Source organism: Siphateles boraxobius, unplaced genomic scaffold, assembly GCF_051911475.1.
Source record: "Siphateles boraxobius isolate OS27281-9 unplaced genomic scaffold, OSU_SipBor_1 25, whole genome shotgun sequence".
Taxonomy (NCBI): domain Eukaryota; kingdom Metazoa; phylum Chordata; class Actinopteri; order Cypriniformes; family Leuciscidae; genus Siphateles; species Siphateles boraxobius.
Window position 1 is genome coordinate 5,039,640 of NW_027508866.1, and position 15,866 is coordinate 5,055,505.

Consider the following 15,866-nt stretch of genomic DNA (forward strand, 5'->3'; position numbering starts at 1 on the left):
AATGAACCTCATTGGTTCTTGCTGAAGCTCAAACGTGCTGCGTAACACGAGAATGATCCTCATTGGTTCTTGCTGAAGCTCAAACGTACTGCTTAACACGAGAATGAACCTCATTAGTTCTTGCTGAAGCTCAAACGTGCTGCGTAACACGAGAATGAACCTCATTGGTTCTTGCTGAAGCTCAAACGTGCTGCGTAACACGAGAATGAACCTCATTGGTTCTTGCTGAAGCTCAAACGTGCTGCGTAACACGAGAATGAACCTCATTGGTTCTTGCTGAAGCTCAAACGTGCTGCGTAACACGAGAATGATCCTCATTGGTTCTTGCTGAAGCTCAAACGTGCTGCGTAACACGAGAATGATCCTCATTGGTTCTTGCTGAAGCTCAAACGTGCTGCGTAACACGAGAATGAACCTCATTGGTTCTTGCTGAAGCTCAAACGTGCTGCGTAACATGAGAATGAACCTCATTGGTTCTTGCTGAAGCTCAAACGTGCTGCGTAACACGAGAATGATCCTCATTGGTTCTTGCTGAAGCTCAAACGTGCTGCGTAACACGAGAATGAACCTCATTGGTTCTTGCTGAAGCTCAAACGTACTGCTTAACACGAGAATGAACCTCATTAGTTCTTGCTGAAGCTCAAACGTGCTGCGTAACACGAGAATGATCCTCATTGGTTCTTGCTGAAGCTCAAACGTGCTGCGTAACACGAGAATGATCCTCATTGGTTCTTGCTGAAGCTCAAACGTGCTGCGTAACACGAGAATGAACCTCATTGGTTCTTGCTGAAGCTCAAACGTGCTGCGTAACATGAGAATGAACCTCATTGGTTCTTGCTGAAGCTCAAACGTGCTGCGTAACAAAAGAATGATCCTCATTGGTTCTTGCAGAAGCTCAAACGTGCTGCGTAACACGAGAATGATCCTCATTGGTTCTTGCTGAAGCTCAAACGTGCTGCGTAACACGAGAATGAACCTCATTGGTTCTTGCTGAAGCTCAAACGTGCTGCGTAACACGAGAATGAACCTCATTGGTTCTTGCTGAAGCTCAAACGTGCTGCGTAACAAAAGAATGATCCTCATTGGTTCTTGCAGAAGCTCAAACGTGCTGCGTAACACGAGAATGATCCTCATTGGTTCTTGCTGAAGCTCAAACGTGCTGCGTAACACGAGAATGATCCTCATTGGTTCTTGCTGAAGCTCAAACGTGCTGCGTAACACGAGAATGATCCTCATTGGTTCTTGCTGAAGCTCAAACGTGCTGCGTAACACGAGAATGAACCTCATTGGTTCTTGCTGAAGCTCAAACGTGCTGCGTAACATGAGAATGAACCTCATTGGTTCTTGCTGAAGCTCAAACGTGCTGCGTAACACGAGAATGATCCTCATTGGTTCTTGCTGAAGCTCAAACGTGCTGCGTAACACGAGAATGAACCTCATTGGTTCTTGCTGAAGCTCAAACGTACTGCTTAACACGAGAATGAACCTCATTAGTTCTTGCTGAAGCTCAAACGTGCTGCGTAACACGAGAATGATCCTCATTGGTTCTTGCTGAAGCTCAAACGTGCTGCGTAACACGAGAATGATCCTCATTGGTTCTTGCTGAAGCTCAAACGTGCTGCGTAACACGAGAATGAACCTCATTGGTTCTTGCTGAAGCTCAAACGTGCTGCGTAACATGAGAATGAACCTCATTGGTTCTTGCTGAAGCTCAAACGTGCTGCGTAACAAAAGAATGATCCTCATTGGTTCTTGCAGAAGCTCAAACGTGCTGCGTAACACGAGAATGATCCTCATTGGTTCTTGCTGAAGCTCAAACGTGCTGCGTAACACGAGAATGAACCTCATTGGTTCTTGCTGAAGCTCAAACGTGCTGCGTAACACGAGAATGAACCTCATTGGTTCTTGCTGAAGCTCAAACGAGCTGCGTAACACGAGAATGAACCTCATTGCAGCACGTTTGGTTCAAACGTGCTGCGTAACACGAGAATGAACCTCATTGGTTCTTGCTGAAGCTCAAACGTGCTGCTTAACACGAGAATGAACCTCATTGGTTCTTGCTGAAGCTCAAACGTGCTGCGTAACACGAGAATGATCCTCATTGGTTCTTGCTGAAGCTCAAACGTGCTGCGTAACACGAGAATGAACCTCATTGCAGCACGTTTGGTTCAAACGTGCTGCGTAACACGAGAATGAACCTCATTGGTTCTTGCTGAAGCTCAAACGTGCTGCTTAACACGAGAATGAACCTCATTGGTTCTTGCTGAAGCTCAAACGTGCTGCGTAACACGAGAATGAACCTCATTGCAGCACGTTTGGTTCAAACGTGCTGCGTAACACGAGAATGAACCTCATTGGTTCTTGCTGAAGCTCAAACGTGCTGCTTAACACGAGAATGATCCTCATTGGTTCTTGCTGAAGCTCAAACGTGATGCGTAACACGAGAATGAACCTCATTGGTTCTTGCTGAAGCTCAAACGTGATGCGTAACACGAGAATGAACCTCATTGGTTCTTGCTGAAGCTCAAACGAGCTGCGTAACACGAGAATGATACTCATTGGTTCTTGCTGAAGCTCAAACGTGCTGCTTAACACGAGAATGATCCTCATTGGTTCTTGCTGAAGCTCAAACGTGATGCGTAACACGAGAATGAACCTCATTGGTTCTTGCTGAAGCTCAAACGTGATGCGTAACACGAGAATGAACCTCATTGGTTCTTGCTGAAGCTCAAACGTGCTGCTTAACACGAGAATGAACCTCATTGGTTCTTGCTGAAGCTCAAACGAGCTGCGTAACGTGAGAATGATCCTCATTGGTTCTTGCTGAAGCTCAAACGAGCTGCGTAACACGAGAATGAACCTCATTGGTTCTTGCTGAAGCTCAAACGTGCTGCGTAACGCGAGAATGAACCTCATTGGTTCTTGCAGAAGCTCATACGTGATGCGTAACACGAGAATGATCCTCATTGGTTCTTGCTGAAGCTCAAACGAGCTGCGTAACACGAGAATGAACCTCATTGGTTCTTGCTGAAGCTCAAACGTGCTGCGTAACACGAGAATGATCCTCATTGGTTCTTGCTGAAGCTCAAACGAGCTGCGTAACGCGAGAATGATCCTCATTGGTTCTTGCATGGCAAACAAGCGAACATGCTTGAGCTTCCATTTACCACAACATCAGTGAATGTTGTGAGTTAATGAATGTTTATGTGAATAAAATCCTAAATTAAATCTGTTCATCATATAAAGCAGTCATGTCTCTACTTAAAATTAGCTGTAAACAGCTCGGATTAGTATTTATTACTTTTACAATCCCTTTTTGAAGCGTAGTTACTACCACTCCATTGCTGTCAATGGAGGGACAGAAATCTTTTGGATTTGATTAAAATATCTTCATTTGTGTTGTAAAAAATTTGTGAAAGGTGTTAAATTATTAGACAGAATTTGTAACTCTTGATCAGAATGGGATTGCCACAGGACATAATGTCTGACTGCTGCTCAGATCTGTGTTTGAATAATGAAAATGCAGATGAAGATCTGCAGAACCCAAGATGATTTTAATAGGAATCTCAGTGTGTGCCAAATAGCACTTTCAGATGCATTTCTGTAAGAATGACACAAATCAATCTTGGTGTTGGGAGGTTAAAATGTTGCTCATCTAATTCCAGAAAATGTCATTCATCAATCCGTTACTCTCTTCAAATGTGATAGTTGCCATTTCAAGCTGATATTTCTGCTGTTTATTAAATCTTTCAAACGTCTGGGTCACCATGAAATCATTTTTTTTTCATGGAGTGTTTCTTTGTTTATTAAATTATTTATCAGTGCACATCATTATTTTAAAGTGTCCTCATATCGAAAATATAAAGTTTTAATGCTTAAATGAATTTTTAAGTGGTGACACACAGACCCAGCTAATCAATAATGAAATCAATTGTTTGTGTTCACCATTGAATAATAGTTGTTGTTTGACAATTAGCCCTAGACATGACCCAGGTCAGATTATAACAGCTCTCTTATGTCACAGCTTTACTGACTGACTACACTCGGGTTTTCTTCAGATGTTGTCTAGATTGATTAACTTGAGCTCTACATGAATGTGTAGCTCTTGTAATAGAAGTCATTAGTATGACACCTCAATCCTCCTGTTTTTCCTGCTCTCCATGTTCCCTCAACCCCCTCTGTCTCCCGCTGGCGCTGTAATCCTGCAGTGATGTCCCCTGCGGTTTAATCCGGCTTCAGAGGCCTGTAATCCAGTCTGACGACTGTGCTATTTCAGGAGTGATGTTGGCCCAGTGCTAGTCTACTTCTGGGAGAGCGGGACAACCAAGAGCCCCATCCAAGCTGAGCATGATGGGAGATTGGTGCACTCCAACAATGATGCCAGATCCATCTCTCGGTGAGCTTCAAACATGTGTCTGGGACTCGTGTGAGCTTCGGGCTCGATCTTGTTAAGAGACTGAGCTAATTTAAGGATTGTTTATAATGAATCTGTGTAATGTTGCATCACATTGAAACTAATATATTTCTCTCTGTACTTTTTCTGTAATGAGTTGGAAGGAGTAGTTTACCTCAAAAAGTAAATTGTCATTGTTTTGTCCACCTCATGTCTTTCCAACAGGTTAAATTTGCACACATTTTGAAGCTAGTAACTTCTGAACCGTAAGGCCTGGAAATACAATACATTTCCCCCTCTAATTCCTGGACTCATGCTGAGTCGAATGCATAGCGTAGTTTAAATTTCTGAATATATTTTTCACCAAATTTCCCTCAGATCCTTGTCAGACCAGCCTGAAATGCTATTTAAAACTTTACTCGTATCCAATATCTTGGCAACACCACTGGCTAATGTGTTGAAACTTATTTAGCATCTGTTCTGTTTGGACCCACAATTGCTGCTTGCATCTATTAGTTGTTGTTGTTTTTAAGCTTTTCCTGCACCTTTTTACTTAGCTTTTTCGCAGCTACTCGACACCATGTTAGGCATGTCAAGGCGGGCTTCAATAACCGGCTCTGCCTTTTCTTTTGTCTTCTGTACAGACACCAAAGAGCTCTCCAGTATTTCTGGGATCAGCATGTCTCCCTCCAGGCGCAACTCTCCCCATTCCCTGCACTCCTCCACGGCTCTGCCTAAAACCTCCTACAGCGTGCTGAGTGCGTTCTGCACGGACGAGAACGTATCGCAGTGTATCGCATATATCAATCAGGTACATTACACAGGGCGTTTTAAGTATTGCTCATGTGTTAGTCTAGGTGTGGTGTCAACGTTTAACTATTACTATTCTTTTATCTGATGATTGATGAGCTGGGGTGTAACAATATATCGTGTCACAATTAATTAAATGCAATTAAAAATTCAAGGTTACAGAGTTTTAGTGTCAGTACTACATTAAAGTGCTATATATTATGTTGAATATAATGCAATGGGGGAATATTTGTGGGTCCTGATAAGGCCAAATGTCAGTAAAAAACATTATTTTAAATATATCTAGTCAGTGAAAGAGTGCAAGCATATTCGACGGAAATAATTCAGTATTTTCAGCTTCAGAATCATGAATATTGTTATTCTGATGTCTCTTTTGTCCCGTGCTTTGGGTTTCCACTTTCCAGCACCGAGTCCAAGCCTGTTCATTTACACACACAATGTAATAGTCATGTCACCTTTATTTATATAGTGCTTTTTACAATACAGATTGTTTCAAAGCAGCTTTTTCAGAGATAACAGGATAACAGTCCTCCTCTGGCCAACGAACCAACAGTGTATGATTCAGGCAGCATTACAGGTCAGAGGTCAGATGATATCGGAACATCATACCAAAACTAGCATTTTAATCAAAAGTAACAAAATGTGTTAACCTTTTATCATGCGTCTTGGAGTATCGCAATAATATCGTATCGTGAAATGTATCGAATCGTGACATAAGGGTATCGCTACACCCCTATTGGTGAGTATAGGTGTTGCAATATATAAAACTTAAGTGTAAAACATAAAAGTGTAGTGATTTAAAGTGCACCTATTATTCTTTTTCAGATCACCTTTCATGTAGTGTGTAATAGAGCTGTTTGTAAATGTAAAAGGTTGCAAAGTTTAATTGAGTAGTTGTCTTGTGAAACGAGTCATCAGTAACTCCAGTCTTCCTGTTCGAACTTGCGTAGGTTTGTAACAAATTTGCATAATGCCAGCCTGTGTTCTTCATTGGCTGCCGGTGAACAGGTTCTACTTTGACCCTCAAACACTGCACTAGTATCTGAGACTGGAAGATTGTGTTCATGTCAAGAAGACGCTGTTTTCTGAATCCATTTTGATGCAGTTCCAAAGGAAGAGATTGATATGGTAAAACCGACACCATTGTTGATGTTTGTATCCTGGTGTACTTTTGAGGCGGCGTAACACTACTCTAAATGTTAAGAGCTAATGTTCTCTTTCATGGGTTCATTTGTTGCTGTTTTCAGATTTTATAAAGCACTTTCACATTTGCAGTACATTGAAACACAACTGCAAAATGGCTTGTGTGCCAATGCATGACCTGGGTGGGAAAGCAAGTTTTTAGTTTGAATGTTGAACATAATGACTGAATGATGTTAATAACCCGTGATAATGCAACAATGTTTCTGCTGTAGTGTACAGCAGATCTAGAAGAAAATAGCGTCATAGTCCAGATTAAATAAGTTCAATGATGGTTCATTTCGTTGTAAATAAGTTACCGATTTAGTTCATTCATAGCTAATGTGGAGAAAACGGTGATGTCATCGTTCAGTTCTCATATAATGGTGTCAATGCAGGCAGATCAATATGGTTTAATTTGAAGGTGCATTGTGTAATATTAAGGAGGATCTGTTGACAGAAATGCAATATCATAAACATAACTGTTTTCAAGTACTGAATAATCAAGTAAACCTAATTTCTTAATTTATCTTTGTAAAGAAACCGCATTGCTTAAGTGGCTACTCTGCGGTCTTAGATGACGACATCACTTCCTGTAGGGTGCCATTCACAACCTCACCACTAGATGCCGCTAAAATCACACAGTGCACCTTTAAGTACATGTTCATCACATCTTACCTGGACTGCTGTTGTGTCATATGTATTGTCCTGGTTGTCCTCAGGAGGTGTGTTCGCTGGGCTTGTCTGCACTGAGTGTGGAGTGTGCCTCGGGTGGTCTGAGCGCTGTGCCGGTGTTGAACGTGCTGTATGAGGTGCTGCAGCTGCAGAGGAGAGCTCAGCGTGCCCAACACGAGCTGGAGAACCAGCAGATGAAGAACAGCAGTGACCTCGAGCATCTGCAGCACAGCCACTGTCGACTCAAAGTACTGCGCTTTCTGCTCTACGCCACACACACACTGACAGATCTGTTATGCACACTGCTGTAGTGCTGAGTTTAATTATTTACTCATTCATAATAGGAGAGTTCAGGAAAAGGATTAGAAATGGTTGTAATGTGAAATCCTAAATGGTTCTTAAACGCGAGCAGCCTGCTATTGATTTCCGCTGTGTGTGTGTGTGTGTGTTTGTCAGGATCAGCTGGAGCACACGAGGAGAGAGAACTCAGGCCTGCATGAGGGTGAGCGACAGCTACAGTTGAAGATCAAGACCTTACAGAACTGCCTGAAGTCTGAGAAAGAGGAAGTAAGACATGCTCATGCCCAGACCGACATCACGACTGCACCCCATCATGTTCGCAGCTGTACTTTTGTTTTTATAAAAAAACATTTTTTTTTATTCTGTTTAAGTTTTACGCCATAACTCCCAGCAAACAAAATCCTTAATCTGTTACTCAAATGCCAAACTAAGTGTATTGAGAGAAAAAAAAAGTGTATATATATATATACTTTTTAGAGATGCACCGATTGATCGGCTGGCGACCGGCCGGTCAGTCTGACATATGCTGATTTTTTGCCGGTCAAATGCACTCTGGTGCCACATGATTAACATCGCGCAACATCAGCATCACACGTGCACACGGAAGGCACATGTGGGAAACCTCGTCGTGAATTAGGGCCGTTTCACACGGCAAGCGTGAGCAGCGCGGGGTTTTTCGGTGTATGTTAATCAATGAGTGCATTCACACCGGGAGCAGGAGCAGCGCGTGAGTGTCGAGCAGGAGCGTCGCGTGAGCAGCAGTGAAGCGGGTTTTCGGCGCAGAGTCTATTTTTGCTGCGCTGCTCGCGCTCAATTAAGTTTCAGTTTTGTTTCATCGCTCCACAAAACAGAATCCCAAAACTTCTGTGGCTTATTGATATGATTTTGAGCACTTTTCTTGTGCTTTTGGGTCAAAAGTGGTGTACGCCTTGGAGTTCTGGCATGGAAACCGCAAGCGTGAGCAGCGCGGGGTTTTTCGGTGTATGTTAATCAATGAGTGCATTCACACCGGGAGCGGGAGCAACGCGTGAGCTTTACGCCGGTTTCACACTGCACACGTCAGGAGCGCAAGCAGCGCAGGAGCAGTGCGTACGGTGAGCGGAAGCAGGACACGCGCGTTTTGCTTTCACACTGGCAGCGTTTGACGCACAGCGACGTGTGTATAGACTGAAATAGACTGTACAGACAGAAATAGACTGGGCGCCGAAACTATCGCAGCACTGCTGGTCCTGCTCTGCTACTGCTACGCGCTGACGCGCTGCCTCTGCGTGCGGTGTGAATGCTCTAATCTGTTAACATGGGCGCCGAAAAAAATACGCGGTGCTTACGCTCTGCTAACGCGTGCAGTGTGAAACCGGCGCGGCGTAAGCGTGGCGTTTCTGTTGCGTGTCAGCTTCGTCGCGTTTTCTGTGTCTTTGCACATCAGAAGCGTGTCTGACGCGGCGCTGCTGACACGCATCACCCTTGTTCGATATATGGGAGAGAGTTGTGGAAGCCCTATACTTAATGTTAAGCATAAATATAAAGCCTACTGACTTGACAGGTGCAATATTTGAAAATTGATAATTAGGCCTATTTATTTATTTACTTTTAAATTAGGCCTATATTTATATCTAAATTTGTCAAAAATGTAATTTATTAATATGTATTCGTGTACAAAATAACATTTAAACATCTTTTCCTATTCTATTTTGCCTGGAAACGCTTCCAACACGCTTGCGTGTCGCGTCAAAAAATAGGCGTCGGTTCTATTTCTAGCATGCACGCGTTTTCCGCGCGGCTCATGCTGCGCCTGAGACGCGCGTGTCACGCAGGCAGTGTGCAAGCTCTAACCTGTTAACATGGGAGCCGAAATAAAAACGGACACGCCACGCAGCTGAGACGCTTACGCCACGCAGCCAGTGTGTCCCAGGCCTTAGAGCTTGCATGAGCCGCGCAGAAAACGCGTGCATGCTAGAAATAGAACCGACGCCTATTTTTCATGTGACACACAAGCGTGTTGGAAGCAAAATAGAATAGGAAATAGGGTTTCCAGGCAGGAAAAGATGTTTAAATGTTATTTTGTACACGAATACATATTAATAAATTACATTTTTGACAAATTTAGCTATAAATATAGGCCTAATTTAAAAGTAAATAAATAAATAGGCCTAATTATCAATTTTCAAATATTGCACCTGTCAATACAGAACGACATATTCTGTAGTCTATTTTGCTGTCAATACTGCTGTGCTGACAGTGTCTTTATCAGTAGGCTTTATATTTATGTCTTTATCAGTAGGCTTTATATTTATGCTTAACATGAAGTATAGGGCTTCCACAACTCTCTCCCATATGTCGAACAAGGGTGATGCGTGTCAGCAGCGCCGCGTCAGACACGCTTCTGATGTGCAAAGACAGAAAACGCGACGCTTACGCCGCGCAGCCAGTGTGTCCCAGGCCTTAGACTGCACTTTGGATATGTGTGTGTGTGTGTGTGTGTGAATTTCCCACACCAGGACTAATTTATATAGTTCTATTTTATAGCGATTACTGTTCAAAAAATGTTCTATGCAAAATGTTCTACTAAAGAAAAGAGAGAAAATAAATATTTGTGTGTTCTGTAAAGTGGTTCGAAAAAATGAAATCGACTATAATCGGTTTCGGCAGGTCAAACTCAATGAAAAATCGGAATCGGCCTAGAAAATTGTAATCGGTGCATCTCTAATATTTTTCTCAGAGTGCGATTGCGTTAAGAAATTAAAAACGGGGCTCAAATGTCCATTTCGTAACGGAAATGCTCAAATAAATAATAAACACACATGTCTGTCAATTAAACATCACACTAAAGCCTGTAAAGCATTGAAATAAATATCAGTAAATAATATTAACTTTAATAATATAGTAGTTAAATATTTAAAAAACATTTGTTGAATATTTCCCGATAAGACGTGTGATATAGCTTAAGCCTACCGCTCTGAATTTGAGAGGATCAGAGATGTGGGAGACGAGCAGAAAGACCATCTCTTTTATATATATATATATGTATATATATATATACACATATATCTATCTCTTCTTGTTTTCTACTTGTAAAAGGTCTGAAGAGTGAATTTTATCTTCCACAAGGGCAAGACATTTAAGCTATGTTTGCTAAAATCACCATGAGTGTGAAACGCGCTTTACAAATAAACTTGACGCGTCTTACCAAGTATAATAACAAGCACAAACGGTGTTAAAAAGAATTTGACGTGCAAGTAAAAAGGTAGGCTATCTTTCCTACAGCGTTTTTCTACTTTACCACAGTAAAAAATTAGGAATATAATAGGCCTTCTTAACACTAGAAGTGGCAGAACTCCATAACTACTAGAACTGCCACAAGCGGCCATTTTGACCGCTGGATTCCAAACTCTACATCTTTAATTATAAATACCCAATTCAGAGATTAATGCTTTTATTGTATTAGGATATCTTTTAAAAACAAAACAACACCAAACTGTACATTTAAACAAATTTAATTATACATTTATAAATAATAGTATCATTAGTAGCCTACCGTAATTATCGCATATTCACAACAGATAGGCTATATTTCCATATCCATTCAACATAACTCAGAACAAGATAACAACTAAAAGTATCTTATTTAATTATAAAACATTTTATTTTAATATAATAACAGAGAAAATAGGCTAATAGAAAAAGCTGGAAACGAGCTGATCTAAAACAAAACTAAGAAGAACCAAGAAGGAAGCGTAGGCTACAGAAACATAAAAACACTAGCCTATATTACAAATTGTATGTTAATTATTTACATCAATATAGTGCTTGGCTATTTAAGCCTCACAGTCAAGGCAAGTGGCCTCTCTTCTCCTCGCACAATTCCCACACACGGGTTTACGGCATTTGCAGCGTGTGTCGTGGGTTTAGTTTTGACCCTGGCACTGCCTCTGGTGTGTGCTGCGGTGATTTTAATCTAATATACTTTTTGTTTGTAAAAATTTGCATATATGCAAACACTCAGAACCGCTACTGACCTTTCTGTTGACTGAGAGAGACAATGGTCAATGGAAATGTAACAAAAATTACCGCGAAATTCAGTGCGGTCACTATGGCCGAAATAGGTAAATATATTCATTTGTTTTTTTGCCTTATGTGTAATTTTATATGAAAAACATTTTAAATGAAAATACAGACACTTTTACGAAAAGTCAGGTACCTGCAGGATTTTATTTGTTTTTTCAACAAAGTTATTGCAGATATAAAATTCAAAATGACCGTCATGGCCGTTCTAGTGTTAAAAGCGAACCAAAGAAAGACAAGTTTATATAGTCCTCTGCGAAAATGGGTGAGACGTGAGTGAAGATTTGGGAAAACGAACAAGAGATTCCATGTCCAGTGGGATAACTACTGGAATATTGGCTGATAATCGGGTGACCGGATCGCAAAACAGAATACAAAGCTTAAATTTATGGACTCACGCACAACACTAATTCGTCATCAATCCAAACGTTTCCATCGCTACGATGTAACATGTAATTGCTAGACTATTGTAAACAGAGCTTTGTGCTTCACTCCTGTCAAAATATTCATGAAAAACAGCATTCACATACAAAATTTTTTTTGGTGGACCAGCCACTCAGCCACTGTGGTGGAGCTTTACGACCGCGGTTGTGAGAGAGCAGCTGTAATAATGTAAAATATGTGAAAAATGTCACAGTCAAGCATGAAAACATTCTAGTACACCCCAAAAACAAAATCAAGACTTCGTAAAAGGGCATATTAGGACCCCTTTAGGCACAGCTTTTTACTGTTTTAAACTTAAAACAGTTGTTTACTGTTAGGGTATATTCTAGTTTGTTTATAAACTAAGTTTTTGCTGCTGTCTGTTTGTTGGTTAGTTCATTGGTCTGAACTGTTGAACTTACTGTGTGCGTCACCATCATGCCTCACTGCGTCTGCGTGTGATTAATATGGTGCAGGTGCAGAAACTGCAGAGCATCATCTCTAGTCGAGCCACACAGTACAACCATGATGCCAAGCGTAAAGAGAGGGAGTGCTCCAAACTGAAGGAGCGGCTCAACCAGCTGCTCGTGGACAAGAGAGACAAGAAACTCGGTACGCATTTCTGTCCTTTTATTCTCCGTTTCTTTGGAGAAGAAAAAATATGATGCAAGTTTAGTAGTTGCAACTTTACAATAACATGGGGACGTATTACAAACACATTATTATCTTTTCTCTTTCTCTGCACTTCTGCTCTAGTTTGTGTAGTGCTGTTACTTGCACTTAACACTTGGCATTACTTGTTAATGCCAAAAAAGGTTCCATATAAAGAGAAATGTCTTAAATTATTGCATAATTCTTTCATGTTTAATGGGTTAGTTACATTTTTTTCTAGTGATAAGTATGTTTACATGTTTAATTCAGATTTCAATTTAAATTAAAAATGAAATAAAACAAAATTACTTCCACGCTAAATCCATAAAATGATCCCATGATGAAACCCCTAAAAGGTTGTATATCACTTAAATGCTTGAATGTTTTGCCAATCATTATTACATATTCGGGTCTTTAGTGACCCGGATCTATATCTAACACATGGATCTCTAACTGTTGCGATAATAACTCTCCTGATATTTTAATAACTGTTAAAAAAGAATACAATAAAGCATATTTTGTTACCTTTTGGAACTTGGAAGAGTTAATTTTGAGCAGACGCTTTTTCCCATCGTCACTGTCCTCGTCAGAGCTCATTTCCCAGGACACTCAGCATCTGGCTCATATTCACCATATCATATTCTCTTCAAAATCAATATTTGATTGCTGACAGCTTCTCCAGATCCACCAAGTGACCGCGGCACTAATATTTGATGTGTTCAGTACTCAGTAGCCATAATACTCGTTGTATGGTTTTGTGTTGTGCCTGCCGTAATTATGAATGAAACATCACGTCATCATAGTGAATCAGACATTTCCTCCTTGAGCAATAAAGGTGAATTTAATTTGAGTCCGAGATTCAGTTATTGTTGGGCAGAAAAAATACACTTGCATACCTCGGGTCACTAGCGACTATTTTCTTTTGGCCTTAATATTAGTTCGACGCAGAAGTATAAGTTGGGCTTTAGAGACGGACATTTACACGATAAATGAAAAGTATTGCCAGCTGATAATTGCAGTTTTCCCCCCAAAAATATATATTTTTTTCCAACAATGGCACATTGAATTGATCGACAGTGTGAGTATAATGTTACCAATGATCTCGGTTTAAAATAAATGCTGTTCTTTTGAACTTTCTATTCAGAGAATTCTGAAAAATCAAACGTTTCACAAAAATATGAAGCAGCACTGTTTTCAACAACGATAATAAATGAGCATCATATTATACTGATTTCTGAAGGATCATGTGACACTGAAGACTAAATTCAGCTTTGATCACAGGAATAAATTACACTACTATATATTCACATACAAAACAGCTGTTTTACATTGTAATATTTCACAGTATAACTGTTTTTACTGTATTTTTGATCAAATGAATGCAGCCTTGATGAGCAGGAGAGACTTCTTTCAAAAACATGGTGGTGATAATCTGTTAATTGTATTAAAAGCTGACTTAAATCTATAAATAAGGTACTGTTGTAGCGTGTAGACTTCTGAAATGAGTTCTACAGTATAAGCTGCGGTTCTGTTGATGCGGTCTGGTACTTCTGAAGACCTTCTGACAAAACCATAACAGAAACTCTTGTAAATAACATGATGAACAACAAGTCTCTCCATTTTCTCATCCGGCTAAAGATTCATAAAATATCACTATACTTCCACATTTGCTCCCCCTGTCCAGCCCCAATACAAAGCATGATGGGAAATGGAAATCCTGTTTTCTGTATATGTGAGCTACTTGATTGAAACGTTTTTTTTCTTCTTGATTCCTCAGGTTAACATTTAAACTCGAAAGCTTAAAAAAATTTGCACCTATAGAAATGCTGAAGTATAGTGTATGTTTTTGAGTGGGGGAAAAGATGATTATTAGATATTTTTAAATGTATATCAGAAATACAATTTTTCCGAGCCTGTTTGTATATTCCATGTGTAATATAATATAGTATCTATCAATTTAGCTTGTTGAAAGAAATTACAGCTTTGAGATTTCAGTCACACTTTACATTAGGTGTCTTCAACTACTCTGAACTAACATTTAAATTAATCATTTGATATGATGCACTTGTGTACATGCACATTTTTTACATTGTACTTATATTATTATAATTACCTGCATGTATTTACAGCTGTAATTACACCATTGACCTTCCCTTCCCTTTTAACCTTAGATCACACCACCAAACCTGTCCTATATGCCTGTATCCTCCTCAATAGCAGCACAAGTGATGTACAATATATGAACGCAATAACTACGTTGTACCAAACTATTATTTTTATTATTTTCATAAAGACAGCTAATACAAAGTGACCCAGATTATTTATTTTTTAGTAAGAATGATTGACAGCCAAAAAACCCCAAAAATTTCAAGTAAAATAATCCACAATATGCAGAAAGATTTGAACAGTGCATGCAGGGTTATAACATCTCTCTCTTCTGTCCTCATGTGTTCAGCCATCGAAGTGTCCAACTATGTGGGAAGGTCCGATGGCAGGAGAGGCCTGTGGAAGACGGGCAAGATGGAGGCTAGGTAACACACGCGTGTGTGTGTGTTAGACACGAGGGCGAGATGTACAGGGCTCTGCTGAGTGATTGAGACGCGCCAGAGATCTCTGATGCTTGTGTGTGTGTGTGTGTGTGTGTGTGTGTGTGTGTGTGTGTGTGTTAGGCACGAGGGCGAGATGTACAGGGCTCTGCTGAGTGTTTATGAGACACGGCAGAGATCTCTGATGCTGGAGTGTGTGTGTGTGTGTGTGTGTGTGTGTGTGTGTGTGTGTGTGTGTGTGTGTGTGTGTGTGTGTGTGTGTGTGTGTGTGTGTGTGTGTGTGTGTGTGTGTGTGTGTGTGTGTGTGTGTGTGTGTGTGTGTGTTAGGCACGAGGGCGAGATGTACAGGGCTCTGCTGAGTGATTATGAGACGCGGCAGAGATCTCTGATGCTGGAGTGTGTGTGTGTGTGTGTGTGTGTGTGTAAGGCACGAGGGTGAGATGTACAGGGCTCTGCTGAGTGATTATGAGATGCGGCAGAGATCTCTGATGCTGGAGTGTGTGTGTGTGTGTGTGTGTGTGTTAGGCACGAGGGCGAGATGTACAGGGCTCTGCTGAGTGATTATGAGACGCGGCAGAGATCTCTGATGCTGGAGTGTGTGTGTGTGTGTGTGTGTGTGTGTGTGTGTGTGTTAGGCACGAGGGCGAGATGTACAGGGCTCTGCTGAGTGATTATGAGACGCGGCAGAGATCTCTGATGCTGGAGTGTGTGTGTGTGTGTGTGTGTGTGTGTGTTAGGCACGAGGGCGAGATGTACAGGGCTCTGCTGAATGATTATGAGACGCGGCAGAGATCTCTGATGCTGGAGTGTGTGTGTGTGTGTGTGTG

The 15,866-nt window shown here is 40.9% G+C and overlaps 1 protein-coding gene across 3 annotated transcripts in view; it reads left to right on the top strand.

Annotated features, from left to right (window-relative positions):
* ssx2ipa (synovial sarcoma, X breakpoint 2 interacting protein a) overlaps positions 1-15,866 on the top strand; it is a 45,785-nt gene that overhangs the window by 10,833 nt on the left and 19,086 nt on the right. For all 3 annotated transcript variants that reach the window (XM_077242130.1, XM_077242132.1, XM_077242131.1), the window contains exons 2-7: positions 4,209-4,396; positions 5,038-5,204; positions 7,105-7,305; positions 7,514-7,624; positions 12,319-12,454; positions 14,949-15,024. In XM_077242130.1, coding sequence (XP_077098245.1) covers positions 4,348-4,396; positions 5,038-5,204; positions 7,105-7,305; positions 7,514-7,624; positions 12,319-12,454; positions 14,949-15,024 — 740 coding nt within the window. In that variant the 5' untranslated portion in view covers positions 4,209-4,347. The remainder of the gene's footprint in view (positions 1-4,208; positions 4,397-5,037; positions 5,205-7,104; positions 7,306-7,513; positions 7,625-12,318; positions 12,455-14,948; positions 15,025-15,866) is intronic.